Genomic DNA, 26,031 nt, shown 5'->3' on the forward strand with positions numbered 1-26,031 from the left:
TTCGCTCCTCTCCACGGACTTTGCGCCCTCGGCCTGCCGGCTGCCCTTCCGCCCCGCCCTCTGGGCCTCAGTTTCTCATTCTGCAAAAGGGCCTTTTCATGCGCCTCCCACTCTGGGAGCTCGGACCGTTCTCGCGGTCTTGGGTCCTCAGTTTCCTTATCTGGAAAACGAGGGTGGGGAAGGGCGGGGCTTCTCTTCACGTGACCCGGGCTGTCTGTGACTTAGGTGTATAAATCAAACATATATTGATAATTAGCCGTAATTTCTCGAGCCCCGCATTCAGTTATGAAACCTCCTATGGGACTCATAGCCACGGTTAGGAAGCTGGGCTCGATAAAGCTCAGGCCTCTTCAGTCAAAGGCCTGGGATGTCAGCAATGGGGAAGATTTCCCCGCTTCCACGTCTGCAGCCTCTTTGGGTGGTTACATCCCCCTTCCCCTCCCCCCGCCCGGTCTTAGAAGGGGGACGCAGACCGAGCCCGATCCTGTGCTGTCTTAACTCAGCGTTTCTCCCGTATTCAGGAGGACTGAGGCTCCTTCAGCCCGAGCACTTCGGTGCTTCACCCAGCAGTAAATGTCGGCCGCTGTTTACGTGGGGGCGCTCTTTCTGTTTCCCCTAAACCCCATGCCCCAGTTTCCCCGGCTGCTGAATGGAAGCGCTCGGTGGTCTCTTTGGTTCTAGATAATTCCTCGTTTTCCCGAGGGCGGGTTCTTTTGGATTTTCCTTATGCCCCCGGCCTTGCTCTGGCTTTTTAAATTTTGGGTCTGCACCTGTGACTTCCTCCATGTTGGAAGGGAGAAATTAACTCTAACCACGGTTGCACAGAGTATTAATCTCAGATTACCCGGTGGCCCCTCGGCCTCCTCGGATTTCCAGGCTCTCCGGCACTTAGTAGTTGCCTTGCACGGAGGAAACTTGAGAAAACTTGAGTAGTGACTTAGTTACGGGAAACCTCCGGGAGTTGTTCTTGAGCTGCCTGGCCCAGGCGTCCCGGCAAGCTGGAAAGACTTCAAGGACTTGCCCAGGCCTGTTTTAGGATCATGGAGAAGTGAATCAGATAGGTAGAGAGGGGATGACTTTTCACTCAAGAGCTCAGTTATCCAGCTGTGACTGCTCACACGGACAAGAGCAGCGGTCCTCAAACTTCTTAAACAGGGGCCGGTTCCCTGTCCCCGGACTGTGGGAGGCCGGACTGTCCGCCCCTCGGCCCATTTGCCCGAACCTGGCGGCCTCGGTGGCTGCATCTGGCCCGGGCCGCAGTTTGAGAGGCCCTGTTAAAGACGGATAAAGCAGTTTTCCGCTATGTCCTCCAGGGCCTCCGGGAGGGTATTCTGAGTCTCTGGCGCCACCGAGACTTTGAGATGTCCAAACAGATGGGAAAGATGAGGCTGCCTCCCCAAGATCGCCCAGAGTGATGAGCCAGCATCTCCCCCTGAGCTCCGCCCTCCCGCGTGACTGATTCCCTCAGCAGCAGAAAGTAGGCTAAGACGCTCAGTTCCTGAGAGGGAGGCTTGCACGATGGTGCTTTGCCAATCTCTGAAATGAAAGTGCTGTTCATTCGGATTGTTTCCCTTACAGCTTGTTTGTGAATGGTGCTTCCCCTGTTAGACTGGGAGCCCTTGGAGATCAGGGATTCGCTTTTATGTCTTGGTGTCCCGTGCCTGGCACATAGTAGTACTTGATGAGGGATCCGGACTCTGAACAGATGTATGTGGGACAACTGTCACTAGAAGAAAGCAAATTATATTTACTTCCTATGTAATGGGGAGTCAAACTCAAAAATAGCCTGCTAAACAGCGTACAGGGATCCTTGTGGGTGATATTTACTCAGAAAATCACATATTAACATTTTGTTATAGTGTGACTTTGTTCAATCTTTTCCAGTTACGTTCGAATCTGGTTCTTGGGCTGACCCAGAGTAATGGACAAATGAGATTTACCACAGGCATAGCAGAGTTAGGGTTTTAGCTCTTCTTCAAGCCATGCTCGAATGGGATCCTCTGCTGCTAGTTGAGAGCAAACTTTTCCCACAAAAAATAAATATCTTTTGATCTGATACTTTGATTGTTTTGCTGACATTTAAAATCTTCCCACTCATCGAGTCTGCCCCACACTGATGCGACAGGTTCTGATTTAATTCACAGATTATGCGACAGGTTCTGATTTAATTCACAGATTGCAGAAATCTTAAGAGAAATGCTACTAATACCCCCACAGTAGGGAACACTACCCACCGGCTCCCTTCGCCATCAACCCTCCTACTTTCCCTATTGCGACCCCCCTGCCTTCCAGACTGCCAGATGGTGTAGCGGATAGAACTCGGCCTGCAGTTGGGAAGAGCTGAGTTAAAATCCAACATTAGATCATTGCTAGCTAGGGCAAGATCACTTAAACTCGGAGTTCCCTGGAGGCAGCTGGGGGCTCAGTGGTAGAGAATTGGACCTAGGGCACATGACTGAGTAGGCAATTTAATTTGATTTAATTCTATTGGCCACAGTTTCCCATCTGGAGAATTAATAGTAAACCACTCCAGTATCTTTGCCATTAATATCCCAAATGGGGTCACAGAGTCAAATATGGCTGACAAACAGCCTTCTTCCTATAGAGGCAACTCCATCCCTTGTCCCTGTGGCTCATAAAGTGGGAGTCTCCCCTCCTTCCCCCATCCAGCTGACAAATAGGCCTCCTCTCTGACGGTGCTGCCACCGCCTGTGCCAGCCCTGCTCATTTCACCCTGGATTATTGCCTCCGGTGCCTCTCCATCCGCATCCATCCTCCATTCCGCCACTAGAGGGATTTTCCTAAAGCTCAGTCAGCCCCTTACCCGACAAACTTCAGTGGCTCCCTATCTCCTCAAGGATCAAGTACAAAATGCTCTTTGGCTTTGTCCTTCATAAACTACCCCTTCCTACCCTTCCAATTTTCTTAACCCTTAGTGCTCACCGCGTAATCCTGCTACCATGAACAAGGCAATCGGGTCTCTCAGTTTGGGGGTCTCTATGGCAGTCCCCATGCCTGGAACGTTCTCCCTCTTTCCAACTGCTGATCTCCCTGGTTTTCTTCAAGTCCCAACCAAAGTCTCATTCTACAGGAAACCTTCCTTGACTTGCTTTCCCTCTGTCAATTCTTTCCTATTCTCTATATGGATTGTGCAACTCTCTGTGACCCCATTTGGGATTTTCTTGGCAAAGATACTAGGATGGTTGGCCATTTCCTTCTCTAGCTCATTTTACAGAGGAGAAAACGGAAGCAAGCAGGGTGGGGTGACTTGCCCAGGATCCCACTAAGTGAGGCAGATGTGAACTCGAGAAGAGTATAGTATAACTACTAGTCTCACTGCACCATTTAGTTGCCCCTGCAATAATGATCAGGACTTTCTTTTTTCTTTTACTCTAATTACCCGAATTTGGTGAAGGTGAACCAGTCAAGGACTTGTGGCTTTGTCCACTCACTATGCTAATGACTTCAGGGAGGAGTCCATCTGCGTGACTGATAAGGAGATAGAAAAATAGGACATTTTTTCTAACGGTATATTAAAGACTCATGGGGCTTCTCTTGGGTGAACCCAAAGTTTTAAGAACAGGATAATTGAAAAATGACTAAATGTTTCTAAAAGAGGGAATACGGTGGCTTCAGTTTGCTTCCATATTATGCGTAAAGAACTGCGAAACTCTGGGAACATGAGGATTGTCTAGAATTTCTAGACACCATAGGATCACGGGATCGTGGTACCACAAGGGGGCAGGCTTCTGCTAGGAATGGCTATCTTCCATCTTCCTAACATGGTACCCTGTCTTACAGGGCTCTGTTTCCCTGGAGAAAGGAGCATGTTTCATCTGCAGGGACCAGCAGAGGAGCACATATTGATAACAACCCTTTTCTTTGATCCTGACAGTATGCTGGAATTGTCCCCTCCACTTTCTCTGCTCCCAAATTAGGGGAAATTGCATTTTTATTTTACACTGGCCGTCACTACCCTGTGTTAATTTAAGCAAGATGTATGGATTTTTTGGGGGGGAAAAGGGGGAGTGTAAGGAAAAAAATAATAAAAATATATTTACATAATGCTTTAAACTTGCCTAAATGGTTTAAAATATATTTTATCTTGACTACTCTGGGTAGAGAGGGGGTGATATCCCTGTTTTTATAAATGAAGAAACTGAGGTAGACAAAGCACCTAGTGAGTGTCTGAGGCAGGATCTGAACTCAGGTCCTCCTGGCTTCTGAGGTCCAGACCTGCATCTGCTATGCCATCAAGCATCCTGTAGCACCTAAATCATCATTTGTGCTTATGTTGCCTTAAATAATAAAGAAAGTGATTTGGGCCTCTCTGCACCATCACATTCTAAATAATAGTGAATTTGGATAGAGCATTGATGCCAATAGTTTACATTTATTTATCATTTTACAGTTAGCAAGGCATTTTACAAATCTCTTTTGATCTTCACAAAAACCCTGAGAAGCAAGTGCTAGTATGGATTCATTTTACAGATGAGGGAACTGAGGTTCAGAGAGGTTCACAAAGGGACAATACTGCATTTGCAGTCACAGCACCTGATTTCAAATCGTGACTTTGTCATTTCTTGCTTGTATGGCCTTGGCCAAATGGCTTAATCTTTCTGGGCCTCAGTTTCCCTAGAAACTTCCCTTTTAGCTTCGGATCTATGATCAATCCTCTCTCTCAAGAGGAACTTGAAACCAGTTCTTTCTGATGTTGGGTTCAGTACTTGTCCATCATGCCCACTTTGAACATTAAACTTAAGCCCTCTATAGAAATCTTCTTGCCCCATTGCTTTCCCCGCCAACCCAGTTCACATTACTACTTCCAATAATTTCCATGAGAGCCGAGAAACTGACTTTATGTCTTCAGGGCATAGGCTTTCCTGAGACCAAAGGGAATAAAATAGAAATTTAAACAATTGCTCAATGCATCTTTTATTTCTGGGTAATCACTGCTGACCTTTGTAGGGCAGGTACAGGTACGACGTGAGTGTAGTTAATATAAATCTGTCTTCCCCATAAAAGTTGATAAGAAATTGAGCGTGGACATCATCTTAGTACTGTGTGAAGTTGGCTGTGATATGTTCTTTGTCATGGGGGATGTAGTAGCTGACCCCTGTGGGGAGATAAACCAAGAAAGAGTTGAGATAGAAACATCCATAAAGAAGGGGCCATTTATACAGGATGGTCCAAAAGTCTTAGTGCAGTTTCCAGCTCCTAATGGCTTAAAATACACTAAGACTTTTAGGATGCGCAGTATATTCAGGGGAAATGAATAGCATATCACTGTTAAGTGAGGACTTTTGGAAAATACCAGTGCTATCTAACTCATTGATAAAGCCTATGTGTTCTGCTACCTCGCCTTGATTATGAGACCATATCAAGGGATTTCCCATAAACCCAGTGAATCCCTGATGACCATTTATTCCCCTTCCCTTACTCCCCACTTGCTCCCCAAAGTTGGGCCTCCTTTGCCATGTTCTCAGACTCCAACACAAGGCCCCGAGTTTTAGCCTTCACCCACCTTGGTCCAAAGGAGTATTGCTACTAAGGAATTGCCAGTAGGTCCTGTGGTTTTCTACTTCATAAATATTGTTGATGGCGGTGACATAAAGCCCCCAAGATGTCATTTTGGAGTCAAATCTGTAAGGAGGATAAGATCTCAGATGATAAAACATTTCAGGTTAGCTATAGAAAGAAATGGAACAAGCACCCATGGAATCTAATTTGTTGTGGAGATACTGCATTGTATATGAAGGATCTCTGGGACAGCGACATGACCTCAGACCTCAGACCCTAGGAAAGTCACCCTGTTTGCCTCAGTTTCCTCATCTACAGAAATGACCATCTGCTTCATTTGATCCTCAGGATCACAGCATACACAGAAGCATTTAATAAGGGCTTCTTGGTTTGGCCATGGGAACAGTGCAGCTGAAGGTGAGCTAAAAGATCACTTTATGACTGCCTTACTTTTACATTTTATATCCACAGCTCTTAGCTTTGTCCATTTGTCTTTTTACTTTGTCCATTTGTTCTTGTCAGTGAGTTGCGTTTGACTCTTTGTGACCCCATTTAGGATTTTCTTGGCAAAGAGAGTGGAATGTTTTGCCATGTACTTCTTCAGCTCACTTTACAGACGAGGAAACTGTGGCAAATAAGGTTAAGTAATTTGTCCAGAGCACACAGCTAGTACGTGTCTGAGATCAGATTTGAATTTGGGAAAATGAATTTTCCTGATTCAGGCCCAATGTTCCATCCACTGGGCCATCCAGTTGTCCCGCTTTATAAATGCTTAATAAATACAATTTTACTCAATCATTCATTCATTCATTCATGTAGTCACTCAATCATTTCATGTGTGATGTTGCAGAGGTCATTTAAACTGTATGTGCCTCAGATGACTCCCTAGGAGTTCTTCAAATCAAAGTGGTCATAGTTTCTCTATGCTGACAGATATCACTTGTCTTAGTATTGTCTATCATTATTTTATCATTATGGTAGTGATAGGTGGAATAGGTTTTCTAGTTCTTTTCCTACCCAGTTTCTGCCATACTTTTTTCTGGAATGCCCTTCCCCTCAACTAAGTCTATTATTTTTGAAGGTTCTTTTCAAGTCTTTCCCAGTATAAGACACCTTTCCAGATTCCTCCGGCCCACAGTGACCTTTCCATCTTTCCAGACAAGTGCTCTGATTTTCTTGTTGGCGTCTTCTCATTTATATCATGTTTTACCTGTGCAGGCCTCCAGCTCAACTGCAAAGTTCTTCAGGGACTATGTTTTATCATTATTTTGTATTTTCCATGGGTCTTAGCGTAGTCTTATACAATAGTATAGTATAATCTTATATATACTATATATACTATATGTAATTAATATAAAACTAGTATAATCTTATATATACTATATGTAAATACATATATATCATACTATATGTAATTAATATAATATAAAACTAAATGTCTACCCTTGACTGGCATTAAGAAGGGATGTCCAGAGTTTTCTGGGGGATCCATTACATTCCTTCTTATAATGAATGATGAGACCTTCCATTATCTTACTAAAACACTGCTTCCTTGGATTTTTGTATGACTTTTCTTCCTAGGTAGCTTGAAATCTATGTTATGTAAAACTGTCATTTCTTTCTTGTGAAGCAGTAGACAAACATCCTCACCCCCATTTAACTAGAAAAAGATCTGAGACATGGGCACATTAAGGATCATGGCCCTCAAATAAAATGGGATCTCAAAAGTTCAGTTTCATTTTACAGATTAGGAAACAGCCTAAGAGAGGGTTAAGTGCTATATAGAAGTTGCACAGTCAATGCATATTTGTCCAGTGAATAATAAATGAGAAAAGGAAATGGTGTCCAGGGCACTCAGAGGAAATTACAGGCTTAACTCACTTGAACTTTGAGTTTTTGCGTTGGGCTTCTTCTAGAACAACAAGGAGCAGAGATCCCTTTTTCACACTGACGACCTCCGTTTCCTTGAAGGTCTGTTCCACGCCTCTCAGCTGGTTATTGATTGTGTAAATCACGGTGATATTAGAAGCTGATGGCGAGAAGGGGCTAGGGTGTTCCTGGAGAGTTTGCCTCTCCTCTTGACCTGAAGAGAGGAAGATGAAGCTCTGTAAGATTTCAGGCCTTACCCACACAGTGCCCCATGGGCTCTCTGACTTGTTCTGATGAAGTCAGATGGCAAGTGAAGCTTCTGCTTTTATTCTTTCCATCACCTTAAGTCTGGTAGAAGCTCCCTTGGCCATTCGCCATGCTTTTATTTCAAGACAATGTCCAAATTGGGTGTGAGATCTGTCTCTTTAGGATATTTTAGAAACATAAATAAGAGTTTGTTTAGACAGCTACAGAAGTGCATCTATAAACAAACACCAAGGCCAAAGTCATCTCAACAGTGGGAGAAACTCTGCTGTTAAGTCTCAGAATAACCCAAGGGAGTGTGGAAAATTAGGCCCAGAATTGGGCCTAATGTGGACACTGGCAATTTAGAGCTTGAAAAGCTTTAGGAAACAGCACACAGAACAGTAGTCAACTGGGCCCTGAAGATTCCGTGGCGTGGAGGGGATCCTGAAGAATCTGTCCTGTACTACCACTGGCAATGCAGTAATGATGCCAAGGGATCAATATGGAGTGGATTGTTTTTTCACTTGCTAAGTGTGCGGTTATCAGGAGAGGAAGGTGCAGATGGAATTATCTGGCTGCTATGTTGTTAAAAATGGAGCAATAAGCTATATCATTAGGCCCTTAGCTCTTTGAGAGGAGGGACTTCTTTTTCTTTAAAATCTCTCTGTGTATCCTCAGTGCTTAGCACAGTACCTGGCACATAGTAGGCTGATTGGCTGTCTGACTTGATATCTATTGGGGAACTCCTAAATCTTGCCATGAAGAACTTTGGATCTTTAAAGGCATGCTTACCAGTAGGGCAAATAACATGGGGCACATCTAAATAAGTTTTGCCCTTCAGGGAAGGAAGGATCTGGGAGATGGCCATGGGGTTATTAAATCTATTCTGCTCAATCTCACTGAGGACTGTCTCCATGGTCTTCTGGCAGTTCCAGTTCTCTTCAGCTTGCACAATGAGGGCCTGGGAAAGGAAGAAAAATATTCTAGGGACAATAATGATGTGGAGACGATTATTTGAGGCAATCAATCACTCCACTCCATGTAAAATAATTTGCAAGATACTCTGGCCGTTATTACCATTATCAGGAGAGAAATTTCTATTGGAAGTGGAGCATTTGTGTTAAACTGAAGTATTCCCATTATGATCTGTGGATTTTTTGTAAACTAGCAAGCCAGATCCTAACCCAGCCTTGGGTGGGGTATCAGGCCAGTAGTTCTAGTGAAGCCCCAGACAAACTATTGCTCATGGAGTGAGGTGTGGTCTCTAGTGTCTCTGCTCCCCCAATTCTTTGACCAGAGCACGACCTTGTGAACTGGAGGATTTGGGCTTCTCACTGGTGTCTGAAGACAAATTAGATACACTGAGGAAAGGCAGCTTTGGGGACTCCACGGAAAGAGAAAAGGATTTCCAGCACGTTCTCTTCAAGCTTGGGCCCACTTTCCCCTAGATTCTCTGTCTTTGGGTGGAATGTTATTCCATTTGGAAGTAAGGAGAGTTTGTACCAAATGTTCTTTTATTACTTTAGTAAATACTTGCTTCTAAAAGCTAATTAAATCTAGCTGGCTAATTGCTACTAATTAAAACACGCCAGTGGGGGTTCATAAGCTATAGTACACCCCTCATCCTCTCATGGGTTATGTCTAGAACCCTGAGGAGAAAAGAAGCCAATGGCTTCCTAGTGCAAGTTGGGTTTGATAGAATGGCTACAGAGCACGCCCTATGTATGCATCACATTGATTGTCAATGACAAATGTGATTATTTAACTCTCAAAGATGTGTTGTTCATTCGTTTCACTAATATCCTATTTAGGGTTTTCTTGGAAACATATTGGAGCTCATGTCCTTCTCCAACTCATTTTATAGATGAGAAAACAAACAACCTTTTGCAAGAGATACTATTATTATCCCCATTGTACTTTTTTTTTTTTTTTCTTTCTGAGGCTGGGGTTAAGTGACTTGCCCAAGGTCACACAGCAGTAAGTTGTGTCTGAGATCAGATTTGAACTTGGGTCCTCCTGAATTCAAGGCTGGTGCTCTATCCACTGCGCCCCCTAGCTGCCTCTCCCATTGCACATTTGGATAAACCTAGGCTAGGAGAGATTAAGTGATGTGCCCAGGGCCATCTTGTTAGTAAGTATCTGAGGCAGGATTCAAATTCAGGTCTGTAAGACTCCCACTGTGCCATGTGACTATCCCAGAGAATAACAGGTGTCTGAATGGCCCTGAAGCCTGCAGCTTCAGCCATCCCTTCTTTGTCTGTATCTTTGACCCCAAATTGACTTCAAAATTTGACCAGGAAATGAGACTTTTTTTCTGGGAATTCAGGACATTCACTGGGCTCCACTACACATTAAGTATGCCCTTGTCATTTATGAACTATTTGTGTGATTCTGGGAAAGTCATACAACTCCTTTGAGCCTTGATTTCTCCAATTGTAACAGAAGGAGGTTGAACTTTATGACTCCCTGAGGTCTCTTCTACCTTTAAATATACAATCCCATGATCGCAAGACTCAGCTTGCAAACTTCTTGGGTAAATATTAAAATAGTGACATTATGGAATAAAAGAACCAGCTGTGTAACCAACTCCCTGACAAAAGCAGGTGACGTTGGTTATCAGTGTTTGAATTCGTGCTTGCCTTTTATCAAAAATTCTTGTGACTCATAAGAACATATTCAGTGGGTGATGACGTCTAGAATACAATTAATTAATAAAGGCAAGGAGTAAAAGTGGAAGAAGGCTCATTAATAGGGTAGCAATAAATTGAGTCAGCATCACATCCATGCTAATTGCCCATTGGACTCAATGATCTTTTCTGTATAATGAGAAGGTTGAAATAGGTGGCCTTGGAGTTACCTTAAAACTCCAGATCTATAAGTCTAAAACTATGTCTAGAACCATTAAGTCACATCTGATAATGAATGATACTTGAATTGATGTAACTTTTATAACCTGAAACATTTCCCTAGATTTTTGTACCATTTTCCTTATAAAGAGTCTCAATCTTTTTTGCATTGAATTTTCATTCCATTTCTATGAGTTTGGAAAGGATCAGTTATTATTACTCCCATTTGACCAATGGAAAACAGAGTCAGACTCATCAATGATCATAGGATCATAGAGTTAGAGTTGGAGGCCATCTTGTCCACTTCACTTTAAAAGGAGAAAACGGCGGCTCAAAGAAACGAAGTCATTTTTCCAAGGTCATGAAGAGATGCATGGACTGGATTTGAACCTCAGAACTCTTCATAGAAAGCCAGTACTTTTCACCCTGGCTCCCCAAAGAAGAGATTTAATGAAAGAATTTAGTGGATATCACACTGCTAGACATTGTGGATTAATTTTTTCCAGTTGACCATTTCCAAATTCTGAGATTTTCCCAGTGGTCATTTGTTGGTTACCTGCATGGCTAGGCCTGTGCTGTAGGATCCCCCAATGAGGCCATTGTCTTCAATTCTCCTGCTGATATTCTCCATAACGCTTGTTAATGTATTACCAAATAACTGATTATATTCATCGTCCAGATCTTCAGAGACCATATTGCTCACACAAGTCAGGGCCAAGGTTGCCATGGCTCCAGTATCTGCAGAACATGTGAAAGACGGGTTGTTATTTCCATAAATGCCTGCTCTCCTCTCCATGTCTGTTCTCCTCCCTTCTTCTTTCCCCTCTCAATGTCTATCCATTTTGTAAGTCACAGCTCAAAAACCTCAGCTCCATTAATTTTATTGCTTCAATAAGTATATACTAAACACATAAACTCTAAGTGCTAGGGACACAAAGAGGCAAAGGAGATAGGGCTTAGATTCAATGGGTGGAATCTTCCAAGAAGCTTGTTTTATTCGCCTGAGATGGACATGATCTGTTTCTTCTCTAAATCCTTGCCTTTATTGTCATTAGTTCCTGTTCTATGAATTAAATCTCTGAAACTCACTCCTGTGGAATTATTGTCCCTTGACCAGATGGTAAACTCCTCCAAGGGGCAAGACATGACTTAAATATTATTTTCATCCTTTTCGTTTATGGTGTTATGGAAGGGAAGGAAGAATCATTAAACTACTGCTATGGGATTGTTACTGTGGTAACTATTTTAGAGCAGAGGCTTTTAATCTGAGAACCAAAAACTTAGAAAAAATAGAACTTTATTTAAAAATAATTGACTTTATAACTTATGTATTTATTTTATGAAATTTAAAAATCTAACAAGGGATCCAGAGACTTCACAAAAGTGTCAAAGGAAACTATGATGACACTAGAAAAGTTTAAGAACTTCTGCTTTAGAGTAATTGGTGATTAACTATTAATGGATGAGTAAGCAGGTTCTGGCCTGAAAAGGCAAAATGTCAAGATGAATTTCAGTTCAACTAGCAATTATTATTATTATTATTTTTTTTTCCCTGAGGCTGGGGTTCAGTGACTTGCCCCGGGTCACATGGCTAGGAAGTGTTAAGTGTTGAGGAAGATTTGAACTCGGGCCTCCTGAATTCAAGGCTGGTGCTTTATCCACTGCGCCACCTAACTGCCCCCCCAACTATTATTAAGGATGTTGGAGAATGTTCAAGGCAACCAGAAGGGCCTGTATCTTATGAAGCTTGGTGGAAGCAACTAGAAAGCTGTGATTAGCAAGAAGATAAGAGGAGGATAGAGAAATATTATTGTTCTTAAAGTATCTGAAAGGCTAATGTGTTGAAGGAATTGAACTTTTTCTCTTTTGTTTCCGGGATCAGGACCAAGAGAAATGGGTAGAACTTGTAAAAAGGCAAATTTAGATTTGATTTCAAGAAGCCCTTCTTCATAATGAGGTCCATATAAAAGTAGAATGCGCTTCCTTGGCTTCCTGACATAGGTCTAAATTAAATAGAAGGCGAATGAACCACTTGCCTCTTGGGTAAGAGCGGAAATCCCTTTCAGGAATGGGTTAGATTAGATGATCCACAAGTTTCTAAGTTGAAACTCAGCCATTCTCTGACTACACCAGACAACAAGCATTTATTAAATGTCTAGTATGTGTGCCGTGTTAGAGGGCAGGATGTAGTGTAGGAATGAAACAATTCCTGCTTTCAAGCAGTTTGTCTTCTAATCTACATCCCTCCAATTGAAAGCTGAAATGTAGTTTATTTAGCAGTGGGCCATACTGATTAACCAGAGAGATGAGCAAACCCTTCAAAAGTTTATGGGCGGGCCTGCACGCTGCAGGCCCAAACTAGCCTTCTGCCAAGGTGATCAAGAGTCTCCTTCTTCCCATCTATCTATCAAAGTCACCCAAGAAATAACTGTGAAATTCAGACTTGAATGAGGGAATCAGTGAAGAGACAGATAGGGCAGGAAGTGACAAGTGGGTTTAAGCTCAATGTTGGATTAAAGCATGGGATGGATCTTATGTTATGGAGAAGAAAGAGAGGGAGGTTATGGCTTTATAGGGAGAAAAGTTACAGATTGTAAATAGTTATATATTTGTCCAGAGAAGCAATAAGATGTTCTTAACATTTTGTGTCTTGGAAAAACAGGGGCTAAGGTCTTCAGAGAGGAGCTACCTGCTATCAAGAGACAGCTTGGGATTTGGAAGAAGGGTATAGGGCAGGGGTTCTCAAACTAGGGCCCGCTGAGGATGTTTATACAGCCCGGCCTGCCAGGTTATGGCAAATGGGCTGAGGGGCAGAGACAGAGTGGGAGCTTTTTACTCAAGTCCGGCCTCCCACGGTCTGAGGGACAGGGAACTGGCCCCTGTTTAAAAAGTTTGAGGACCCCTGGAATAGGGGGTTATGCATTTGTTTCATTGAAGATTAGACCTGGAAGGGACATTGGCTAGAGATACACTATTGAAGATTAGGACACTGAGGCCTAAGGAGGTTTTGACTCATCAGGAATCCTCCGGCTAGTAAGTGGCAGAATAGAGACTAGATTTTGAGTTCTCCTAACTCCCAGCTCATTGTCTATACTCCAGATTTTAGAACTGTGGTTTGTAACCCCATGGAGGAGGTCATAACTGAATGTGGGGGGTTATGAAATTATGATTTATTATCAGTAAATGTTTGATTTGTATACAATATATATCTCCAGGGTTATGTAAACATTCTTGGGTGAGACGGGGTCACGAGAGTGAAAAGTTGAAGAAGTTCTGATCTACACCATACTCTTCTGACCTTGACGCTGCTTAAAAGGCTAAATGGTAACTACAGAAAAATTCCAGAGTTAGAATCGGTTGGAAACTGAATTTGAAGGAAATCTTTGAAACTCACTCCTGTGGAATTATGGTTAAATCTCTTTGCTTTATGGATCAAAGTTTCTTCATCTGTAATATTAGGCATTTTAAATTGGATGCCCCATCTATGTTTGAAACTCAATATATATGAAATACAACTCATTATCTTCCCCATCAAACCTATTTTCTTTATGAACTTCCCTGTTTCTTCAAGGTCATTGCAGTCCTAGTCATTAGTAACTTATCAGGTAACTGCCAATTTTCTGCTGGTTCATCGTATTAAGCTTCCTAAGCATGGATGCTCCCTAATGTTCTGTCTTGGGCCTCCTTCTCTCTACACACATTCTGTTGGTCAGTTCCTGTGCATATGACTTCCAGATTTAAATATCCAGGCCTAGTCTCTTCCCTGAGCTTCGGTACCATTGATGTGGTACAACTCTTAGGTAGGAGGTAGCAGTAATCCTAGTGTTACCTGATTTTGAGAGTGATGGACTAAGAAATGATATATTTCTTCCTCTAAGCTATCTTGCTTGCCCCAGTTACTTTATTTGACCACCATGCTGAGGCCACAAATATTGCTGGCTATCAGATAACAATTTGTTGCTCAGAGTTTCTGAAACTAATGAGCAATGATAATGAAGCATTTAAAGCTACTGCAGGTGCAGAACAGATTGAGTGTTCACTACTTGATCTAGTGATATTTCCGGTCTAAAAACACACCTGCAGAAGGTTTTTCCCATGAGCACTTCCCAGAGGTACTGCCCCTGTGCACAAAGTCAGAACTGGCTTACTCCTCAATTCCACCTCTAAATCATATCAAATGAGCATATCTCACTTTCCCTTATAAAATAACTTTCCTGCTCCTAGTTCTTTGCTAACTTCTTTCGCAATCTGGCTCGCTCTAATTTGCCTTACAAATAAAATAAGCTTTGTCCCTTGATTTGGAGATGAGCCAGAGCTTGCAAATTCTTTTGAGATATCTTGTGATACCGGCCTGGAAAATCAATATTTTTGGGATTCCCCTTGAACCCCAACACTATAAGACCACCTGCGTAGTGAACATTTCAAACTGGATGTTCCAAAGGTGGCTGAATGGAGGATGGGCTGGAGTAGGAAGAGACTTGAGGCAAGAAGTTCAATTAGAAGGCCATCGAAAACATCTAGGTGAGAAACAGTAAAAGTCTCAACCAGGAGTTCTCAAACTGCGGCCCGCGGGCCAGATGCACCCACTGAGGACATTTATGTGGCCCGCTGGGTTATGGCAAATGGGCCGAGGGGCGGAGACAGAGTGTGAGCTTTTGTTTTTACTATAGTCCGGCCTCCCACAGTCTGAGGGACAGGGAATTGGCCCTCTGTTTAAAAAGTTTGAGGACCATTGGTCTCAACTATCATGGTGTCTGGGAATGAAGATAAATGATATTGTAGAAATGGTCTCCGCAACTTTGTATGAGGTGGGTAACTTTAAGGAACTGAGGAAAATGAAAAGGGATAAACCTGTGAGCCTGGGAGGATTGTGGTACCTTTGCCAGAAATAGGGAAGCCTGGAAGAGGGGTGGGTTTGGTAATAATAATAATAATAATAATAATAATAATAATAATGATAATAATAATAATAATAATAATAGCTTTTATTGAACACCCACTTAAGGCATTGCAGCAAGTGCTTTACAAGTATTATCTTGGATCTTCACAACCCCGGGAGATTGGTGTTATTATAAATTATAAAATGATAAAAAAACCCAAAGATTAAGTGGCTTCCCCAGCTGCAGGCAGTGTCTGAGACTGGATTTGAATTCAGATCTTTCTAATGCCAGGCCCACTATTTTATCCATTATACCACCTAGTATCCTTTACAGATAAAGAGCTCTATTTTGAAAATATTAAGTTAGAAACATTTTTGAAACATCCACTTTGAAATATTTACTATTTCAGCTGTCAAAGCTGTTTTCCTTAAGCAAAAATCTTACTGTGTCACTTTTTGACCCATTAGTGACTGACTCCTTATAGTTTCTAGGATCAAACAGAGACCATTCGATTAGCTTTGAATTAATTGAATTTATCCCTCCAGACTTATTACCCATTATTCCTTTTGTTGCTCTCCGTGATCTGATTTAATTATCCACTTAATTCCTCTCTCCTCCCCCTCAGCCTCCCATTTCTTATCTCCATACCTTTTCAGTGGTCATCCTCCATTTATAGAATATGTTCCTTCCTCATATCTCATAGAATCTCCCTCTTCCTTCAAGATGGAGCTTAAGCTCCTCATACCTTCAGTGGGCTTGAGCCCTTTCCCTAATTATCTTATATTTACTTTATAATCAATCTGTATAAATTTACATGTCATCTCTGCTGATAGAATGGAAGCTTCTTCAGTATGGATGGTTTTATTCTTTGTATTTTCCCCCTAGCATCAAGCACAGAGTCCAGCACTTAGTAGACACTTAGTAAATGCTTGTTGACTGATTGCAACTGCATAGTAGACCTTTAAGAAATACTCATTGAATTGGCATAAATGAGATAATGTATATAAGAGCACTTTATAAATCTTGAGGTGCTATGTATATTGCATTATACAATATTTTTGTATGTATGTATATTTGTATGTCTATTTTTGCTGACATTATTCTTGATTTAGGACTCTTTCAAACACCTTTTACTTAACTATTTTGCATTTATTTCTCATATTTATTCTGTATATAATTATAAATATACGTATATATATGCATGTATACATACATACATTTATTTATATATGTTTATATGTACATATACATACATATAAATAAACTTCCCACATTTGAATATAAGTTTCTTGAGATTAGGGATCATTTTATTTTCTCTTTGTACCTACGGTACCTAGCTAAGTGCTATGTATAGAACGGGGACTTAAGAAATAATTGTGAATTAATTATTCGATTTGGGAACAATCCTTTCTGGCACTGGACTTGGTCATCTACATTACCTGTTTGTCAGCAGATGATACTTTGCTCCTCCTTTGTTCCCATCTTTTATTTGCTACTTACCTTTGGGTCTCAGAGCTGCCATTTAGTATATTCGCTCCTAGCCCTTCTCCATCTTAGGAGGGTTTGGAGCAGCACCACACTCACCCATGTTGAAAGGGGAGACATTGGCTAGCAACATCTTGGAAAATCTGACAGCTAGTTTTAAGGTGTCCTCTTGGTTCTTCTGGCACAGAGCCAAAAGTCCCAGGCTGGGTCCATAGAAGACTGAATGTGGATCTTGTGGGCCTAAAAGTGAATGGAGTACCAGTAAGGTAAGCCTGGCTCACAGAGGTTCTTTTTGAAAAGGAGGAAGGAAAAATGTGTCAGTGTAAGATTGCCAGAAAACCCTTCTATAATGAGGAAGGAGAGGTGTATGGGTAATGGCTAAATTCCATAGAGTACGTAAAAGCTATGGAGCTGAATAGATGTAATATTAACATCCATCGGGACATTGTTACTACATGATACAATGAATTCCTTTCTATCGCTTGACATTTTGTAGATAAGGAAATTGAGGACCAAAATTAATTGTCTCTCTCACAGTCACCGCCAGTAAGTGTCAGAAGCAGAGTTTTCATTCCACATTTAGGGTTCTAGGTACCTAAGTGACTCCTATTTTCTATGGAGGAGAGAAGTTTGTAGGCAAACCTCTAGAATTTGTAATTATCTTCATAAAGAAAAGGGGGAAGTTCATATTCTCTTTCCTTGCCAGCTTCCCCATTTCCCTTCTTCTGGGTTTAGAGTTCTAAGGGAAGAGCCACTTCCTCCCTATTCCCCATTCAAATCCCCTCTTACTTAAAGATTTCCATTCCTCCATTTTCATTTTCAGAATTGAGAGTCTGTTTCCAGGATCTTGGCAGGATGAGGTGAGAGCCATGATGCTGAGGGCCAACTGACCAATGGTAAGATCTGCAGAGAAGTCAAGGGAATATGGATAAGAACTCACCTCCTGATTCACAGACATGAAAGCCTCTTAGACAGGGCCACTGTGAGGGTGAGTAAATTGCTCATTATTACTTTGTCCAGATAACTCTGATTTTTCTTAAGTTTACAAGAGAGTAAATTTGAGAAATAGCTTTTCTTATGGGAAAAAAAAAAGTTGGAACTAGATTGGCATTGCCATACAGAAAATGCATTCAAGCAAATGACCACAAGGTAGTTCAGGGGCTTAGAAGAATAAGAAGAAGGAATGTCTAACCTGGGGGAGAAAAAAACTTCAATGTGTTTATGGGTTCTGATGCTCTAAAATTTGTTTAGTTCTTATTTGTAGAATTTTGAGGGGTTTGAGAGAGTGCTCAGGAAAGTCCTGTCTTTGTTATCTTGGCTCTGACTTTTGAATGCATTTAAATATCTCATGAGTTTTCACATGAATCATAGTTCTAAAGCGAGGTCATCTACTCCAAAATCTCATTTTATAGATGAGTAGACTGAGGCCCTAAGAGGTTGAGTGACTTAGTGCACAAGGTCACCCAGGTAGAAAGCATCAGAGTTGGGATTTGAACCTAGTGTACCCTAATTTAGGAATAATGCTCTTTCCACTTGCTCTTGATACCTACTGGAGATGATTTTAGAATTATTCGGCACTGTATTCTGATGGAAGTGGATATCTTCAACCTAGAGAAGAGCTAATCCAGTTCCAAGTGATCAATGATGGACAGAATCAGCTACACCCAGAAAAGGAACACTGGGAAATGAGTGTAAACTGAGAGCATTGCTTTTGTTTGTTTTGTTTTGTTTTGTTTTTCTTCCCAGATTATTTTTACCTTCCAAATACAATTCTTCCTTTGCAACAACAACAACAAAATTCGGTTCTGCACATATATATTATACCTAGGATATACTATAAGATATTTAATATGTATGGGAATGGCTGCCATCTAGGGGAGGGGGTGGAGGGAAGGAGGGGAAAAACTCGGAACAGGAAGGGAGTACAAGGGATAATGTTGTAAAAAATTACCTATGCATATGTACTGTCAAAGAAAATGTTATAATTATAAAAATTATAAATAAATAAATAAATAAATTAAAAAAAAAGAATTATTTGGCACAATCCTAGAGGAAAGAGCTAGGAGTAGTGGATAGGGAGTTTGTTTCCTTATAGGAGAGAACTTCCTACTTCCAAAGCTGTTCAAAAATGAATGGGCAATCTAGGGTGGAGGGATGATTTTACTTTCACTTGAGATATTCAAACAGAAGTTGGGTGATGACTTGGGAGAGCTATGCCTTGTATGGAGAAGGCACTTCACTAATGGTTTTTGAATTTAAAATAGAGCTGAGGAGAGGAAGAACTCCCATTTTACAAGCTCTGGTTTACTAAGTGCTTTCTTTGCAGTTGATTTATTATTATTTTACAAGGACGGGGATTTGGAAAGTTTCATGGAATTTATTTGCCAATGTGTGTTACCTTTTGGATCAGTGGACAAGATGATCTTAGTGAGGAGCTTCTGGGCCTCTGGATTGTGGGCCCCAACCAGGTTCATGGCAATCAGGATGCTTGGATTGGGATAGGAGGATGGAGTCACGGAACTCTCCATGTCATCTTGGAGGTCATCCACCAAGGCTTGCTTTTCTGCAGGAATAACTAGGAACCAGAAGCAGTTGTTCAAGCAGCTAATTATGTTTCTTCCCAGAGACACATTTTACACAGGATCATATTATCATAAGATCATAGATTGAGAACTAGAAGAGACCTTAGAGATCATCTCCTCTGACTCCTTCATTTTATTGATGAACAAATGGAGATTGAGAGCCATTAAGTGACTTGCCCAGCATCACACAGGTAGTAAGTGGGAGTGAAGCTCACCTTCTCTGGCTCCATCAGAACCCATCAGGACCCAGGCCCTCTTTCCCACCATCACTTTCACTTTTGCAGTGGATCCCAGAGTGACTTTTCTACAATAAAACCCAGTGTCTTCCTTTCCCTTTTAAGATCCTCACTTCCTTCCTCAGGGAGCCTACATTCTGTAAGGAGTGGGGTTGGGAATTCAGCTAACCCCCATGCAGAACAAGTAGAAAATCTTGCTTCTCAGCCAGCCACCTCCCATTCTCGTCCTCCCCACCCCCAGTCACATTTCAAATCGAGGATGAAATAGTGCTCACAGCATTCACTCCTGGTGAGGGTGTGGGCCCCACTCACAGCCCAGAGGAGGCTCAGGACAGGGATTGCAAACAGGACCATCTTCTGTGGAGGCTCTTCTACTGGAGCCCTTCCCCAGCCTTGCCCTTTATATACTCCTCTTTCAGAGAACCCTGACCTCCCCTCTTTTGTCCGACTGGTAGTCTTTCCCTACATTTTTATCAATGTTTGCCTTCTACAGACCCTCCAAGGTGACTTTCTGGAAGCTGTCCTGGGAAGGAAACATCTGGGCAATAGATACAGCATCTTTAGATTTTCCAGAGTTGTAAATAATAATAACTGTAACAATAAGTACTACTATTTTTCTAGTGCTATTGATCCTCAAAATAACCCTTTATTATCCCCATTTTGTGGATGAGGAAACTGAGGTGCAGAGAGGTGAAATGACTTGCCTACTACTTTTAATCGACAAAAAAGTGCAATAGTCTGTAGAATATCAAACAGTGAAAGAATCATAGCTGCATAGACACCTATTCGTGGACCATTTATCTGTAAATGCAATCTAACTAACTGAGAAAGATGAGATAATGGCAACCATAATAGTAATAGCCATGAAGTAAAAGTTGCATGAGAACAATTGGCTGATGAACACGTCAGACCTGCAATCTAGATGTATTACGGATGTTTGCAGGGAGCGTCTGGAAGACAAGCTTGTTTCCCAATAATTTTATCCAATTACAAGAAGCAGTCATCTTATTGGCCCGCACAATGGTTCATAGATCACCACGTGAAAATAATAGCAGGATCTTTCTTGTCCAACATGAGAAATATGGGAATATATTTAAAAGAATTGTGCACGAATAACCTGGATCAGATTGCTTGTGGGAAGGGGAGGTGAGAGAGAGAGAGAGAGAGAGAGAGAGAGAGAGAGAGAGAGAGAGAGAGAGAGACAGAGAGACAGAGAAAGGGAGAGAGAGAGACAGAGACAGAGACAGAGAGACACAGAGAGACAGAGATAGAGAGAGACAGAGAGAGAGACAGAGAGAGACAGAAGACACAGAGAGAGACAGAGACAGAGACAGAGAGACAGAGAGACACAGAGACAGAGAGAGACAGAGAGAGAGACAGAGAGAGAGAGACAGAGAGAGACACACACACACAGAGACAGAGACAGAGACAGACAGAGAGAGACAGAGAGAGAGACAGAAGACACAGAGAGAGACAGAGACAGAGACAGAGAGACACAGAGAGACAGAGACAGAGAGAGAGAGAGACAGAGAGAGAGAGACAGAGAGACACACACACACAGAGACAGAGAGAGAGAGAGAGACAGACAGACAGAGAGAGAGACAGACACACACACAGATTTGGAACACGAAATCTTACTAAAATGGGTGTTGGAAGCTATCTCTACATTTATCTGAAGAAACAAAATACTATTGAGGGAAAAAAAGGAATAGCAATAGGATGACATCCAAGGACTGTTGAATGATATAAGAACAATAAAAAAAACTCCAGAAAATGCAAGAACAGGTGCATAGTAACATGACCTGGCAAAAGCAGTGGGAGCCACGAGCGGAGGGTGTTCATCTGAACTCCATCAGACATAAAATCCCCACTATGCGCCCGTTGGGCTCTAGGGCAACAAAGATGAATGAAATTATACTTGTAGGGAGCTTTCATTGTAATGGGGGGAACAACCACGTAGACGCATATATTCCAAATAAATACAGATATAGAAATTCAAGGGGAGTGGGAGGAAGACCTCTAGCTTAGGGAATTAAGAAAGGGATTCTGTGGAAAATAGTGCTTCAGCTACACCACTGAAGAGGTGAGAGATGCTGAGAAGAGGAGGAAAAGGAAGTGGGCGTGTCCCATGGATTCTGTGAAGAGGAGGCTAGTGCTTCCCCAGGATGCCGCCAGTGTGGGGCGAGTGCGTCCCGAGGATGCCGCCAGTAGGGGGCGAGCGCGTCCTGGGGATGCCGCCAGTAGGGGGCGAGCGCGTCCCGAGGATGCCGCCAGTAGGGGGCGAGCGTGTCCTGGGGGTGCCGCAATTACAGGATGAGCGTGTCACGGGGATGCCGCCAGTGGGGGGTGAGCGCGTCCCGGGGATGCCGCCAGTAGGGGGCGAGCACGTCCCGAGGATGCCGCCAGTGGGTGGCGAGCGCGTCCCGGGGATGCCGCCAGTAGGGGGCGAGCGTGTCCTGGGGATGCCGCAATTACAGGATGAGCGTGTCCCGGGGATGCCGCCAATACGGGGCGAGCGCGTCCCACCGATGCTGCGAAGCTGTGGCGTGTCCCAGACACGGGGCAGCCAGCACAAAGGCTTTTTGGGATGGGAATTACTGTTCACCAAAGGTAGACAGTACTTTGTAGGAGAATATTGGGGGCTTTTTTCTAGGACATTTATAAACAGTTTGAATGCTTGCAGAATGCTTTAAACACGCTTTACAGTGAGCTCATACATAAAGACTTATTAAGGCCTTCCCAGGTGCCCGGCACTGCTGCGTGCTGGGCCCGCCCTCGGGGAGCTCCCACTCTGACGGGAAGGTTTCAGCTGTGTGTCCCGGTTCCGTGGCCCTTGGGACAGAGGCCTTGTCAATGCCGTGTCTTAAAGTCTTTTCCACCGACAAAGTCCTATCGGTTTCTGATGCTGACCCTGGCCCTGGGTAGGAAGACGATTTTTTTCTGGGCGTTAGAAGCTGGACTAGCGCCCCCAGGGGCGGTGGACAGGAAGCATCTCCACAGGCGCTGCTCCCTCGGATGATGGCCGAGGGCCCTGGGAGAGAGGTCGCTGCCGGGGTGCTGGGCTTTGGGCTAGCTCCCTTTGGGTCTGTGGGGAGACGGTGATCAAGATGGTGGTGATGGCCTGAGCTGTGGGACACCTCCGTCTCCTGCCTGTGCCCGGGCGTTCTGCTGCTCTCGGGTGGGCCTGAGTGCTCTGTAAGTGGCAGCTAGCTGGGCGCTTGGGGAGGACGGCCAGCCCCCTCTCCTAGGAGCCGTCATCCCTGATGGCGGCCCGAGGGCTGGTCTGGAAGCAGAGCCCGGTCCCGGGAGCACTGCCCCCCTCAGGGCTTCTGTGCCCGTCTGACCCTTGATGCCGTCAGTGCTGGTGATGGTGGTGATGGGGGAAGTGGACCCTTCGCCACAGTGATTTCTCCCATGGACGATGACTGTGGGGGCTGGGCTAAAACCAGGGCCTGAGTGTGCGAGGAGACTATTTCCAAGAGTCCTGGGTTCTACTTCTTGTCTGAATCTGACAGGACCCGAGGAAAGATGGCGGCCGAGGGGCCCTGCGTTGACCTGCCTGGGCCTGCAGCCTCAGTTTTAAGTTTCACAGCAATTCCTTGGAATTGTTATTATTATCACTTTTAAAGGAGGAACCTGAACCTCAGAGAGACAAGTGGCCACAGTCAGCACGGCCAAGTCCAGCGAGGTGATTCCAAAGGCTCCCACATAGTATTTCTTCTATCAGGGCCAGACTTGGTTATTAACCCTTGTGGATTCCATGGATGGCCATTCTCTAGGCTACTTTTTCAGATCTGGGACAGAGAGCATTAAGGATATTTCAGGGAAAAGACTTTTCTGTCTTCTCTCTCAGGGGACATCCTACTGCACGTGGTAACCCGAAGGTGGCCCTTCCCTGCCTCGAGAAGGTAGCAAGGACAATCACCTAGTCCGCAGTCCTCCTGTGGGGCAGCCCTGGGGCTGGTAGATTGTGGCTCTGTCAGCAAATTTGGGGTGTTTGCAGTCTCTCAGCTGTGAGACAGAATCATTTAAATAACACCTGGGTAAACGACAAGAGGAAAATGGCGTTGATAAGGAATCGGGGCAGGTTGTAAAACCAGACTTTCCAGAAAACGAATTTGCCATTTAATCTCTTAAAAAAAAAAAAATCTTATAAAAACACTTCCTAATAGTTTTTGTCAGAATGCATACAAGCGATAATGAAATTCAAAAGGCATTTCAAAATAAATTGAAATTCATTTACTAAGTATTCTGAGGTGAAAGCAAGGTCATAACAAACTGAGTCAACATAATAATATCCATTCTAAGTTCAATTTCTATCTTAATCTTACCCACTGTGATTGAACATTTTTTCAGCCTCAGTTTCCTTATTTGTAAAATGGGGACAGTAGTAGTATCTTTCTTACAGAGTTGTGAACATTGAGATAACACGTAAAGTGCTTTGCAAATCTTGAAGTATTATATGATTGCTAGTTATTAATATTGTTAATATTATTGATTCCCTAGGGTTTTCCAAGCATACCATCACATGATCTATGAAAAGTAACAGTTTTGTTTCCTCATTGCCTATTCTCATTCTTTCAATTTTTCGTGTTATAGTTTAACATTTCTAATACAATATTGAATAATAATGGTGGTCCTTGCTTTCCTCCTGCTCTTGTTGAAAAGGCTTCTAGTTTATCCCTATTACAGAGAATGCTTATTCTTGGTTTTAAATAGATACTTGTCTAAGAAAAGCTCCATTTATTCCTATGCTTTCTAATTTTTAAATAGGAAGGAGTGTTGAATTTTTACAAAAGCTTTTTCTGCATTAATAATTTTTTTTATTCATATGGATGCTTTTTGTTTTCTAAATATTGAACTAGCCCTGCATTCCTGGTATAAATCTTACCTAGTAATAGTGATACATTGCTGTAATCTCCTTGTTAGTCTTTTATTTAAAACATTTATTTGGATATTGAATTTATACTTTTCCTGTTTTTGCTCTCCCTGGTTTAAATATCAAAACAATTTTTGTGTCATATAAGGAATTTTGTAGGACTTCTTTATTTTTAAATCTTTTTTAAAAATTAGTTTATATGGTATTACAATTAATTGTTCTTTAAATATTTTGGTAGAATTCGCTTGAAAGTCCATATAGTCCTGGAATTTTTTTTTCTCAGGAAGTTCATTTATGACTTGTTCAATTTGTTTTTTCTAATACATTCTATTTTCTTTTCTATTAATTTTGGCAATTCATATATTTGTGAATATCCATTCATTTTATGTAGGTGATCAGTTTTATTGGCGTAAAGTTGGAAAAATTGATCATAATAATTGCTTTAATTTTGTCTTCATTGATTGTCCATTCAACCTTTTATTCTAATAATTTGGTTTTCTTTCTGCTTTTTTATTTTCTTTTTTCTTTTTTTAATTAATTTTATAATTGTAACTTTTTTTTTGACTGTACATATGCATAGGTAATTTTTTTACAACATTATCCCTTACACTCACATCTATTCGGAATTTTCCCTCCTTCCCTCCACCCTCTCCCCTAGATGGCAGGCAATCTCATACATGTTAAATGTGTTATAGTATATACTAGATACAATATATGTGGGTAGAACCGAATTTCTTGTTGCACAGGAAGAATTGGATTCAGAAGGTTAAAATAACCTGGGAAGAAAAACAAAAGTACAAACAGTTTACATTCATTTCCCAGTGTTCCTTCTCTGGGTGTAGCTGAGTCTGTCCATCAATTGGAACTGAATTAGATCTTCTCTTTGTTGAAGATATCCACTTCCATCAGAATACATCCTCATACAGTATCGTTGTTGAAGTGTATAATAATCTTCTGGTTCTGCTCATTTCACTCAGCATCAGTTGATGTAAGTCTCTCCAAGCCTCTCTGTATTCCTCCTGCTGGTCATTTCTTACAGAACAATAATATTCCATAGCATTCATATATCATAATTTATCCAACCATTCTCCAATTGATGGACATCCATTCATCTTCCAGCTTCTAGCCACTATGAAGAGGGCTGCCACAAACATTTTGGCACATACAGGCCCCTTTCCCCTCTTTAGTATTTCCTTGGGATATAAGCCCAGTAGTAGTATGGCTGGATCAAAGGGTATGAACAATTTGATAACTTTTTGGGCATAATTCCAGATTACTCTCCAGAATGGTTGGATTCTTTCACAACTCTAGCAACAATGTATCAGTGTCCCAGTTTTCCCACAGCCCCTCCAACATTCATCATTATTTTTTCCTGTCATCTTAGCCAATCTGACAGGTATGTATCTCAGAGTTGTCTTATCCTTTGATCATTTATCAATTGGAGAATGGCTTGATTTCTTACAAATTAGAGTCAGTTCTCTATATATT

The 26,031-nt window shown here is 42.2% G+C and overlaps 1 protein-coding gene across 1 annotated transcript; it reads right to left on the minus strand.

Annotated features, from left to right (window-relative positions):
* Positions 1-5,047: 5,047 nt before the first annotated feature.
* On the minus strand, positions 5,048-20,018 carry CBLIF (cobalamin binding intrinsic factor). The gene is made up of 9 exons (XM_074275329.1): positions 19,940-20,018; positions 19,245-19,421; positions 17,636-17,749; positions 16,946-17,086; positions 11,038-11,219; positions 8,428-8,596; positions 7,402-7,603; positions 5,525-5,643; positions 5,048-5,116 (listed from the first exon to the last, which is right to left on the minus strand). The coding sequence occupies exons 1-9, from the start codon at positions 20,016-20,018 to the stop codon at positions 5,055-5,057; spliced, it is 1,245 nt and encodes a 414-aa protein (XP_074131430.1). The 3' UTR covers positions 5,048-5,054.
* Positions 20,019-26,031: the final 6,013 nt, after the last annotated feature.

This window comes from Sminthopsis crassicaudata, chromosome 6 (assembly GCF_048593235.1).
Source record: "Sminthopsis crassicaudata isolate SCR6 chromosome 6, ASM4859323v1, whole genome shotgun sequence".
Taxonomy (NCBI): Eukaryota; Metazoa; Chordata; class Mammalia; order Dasyuromorphia; family Dasyuridae; genus Sminthopsis; species Sminthopsis crassicaudata.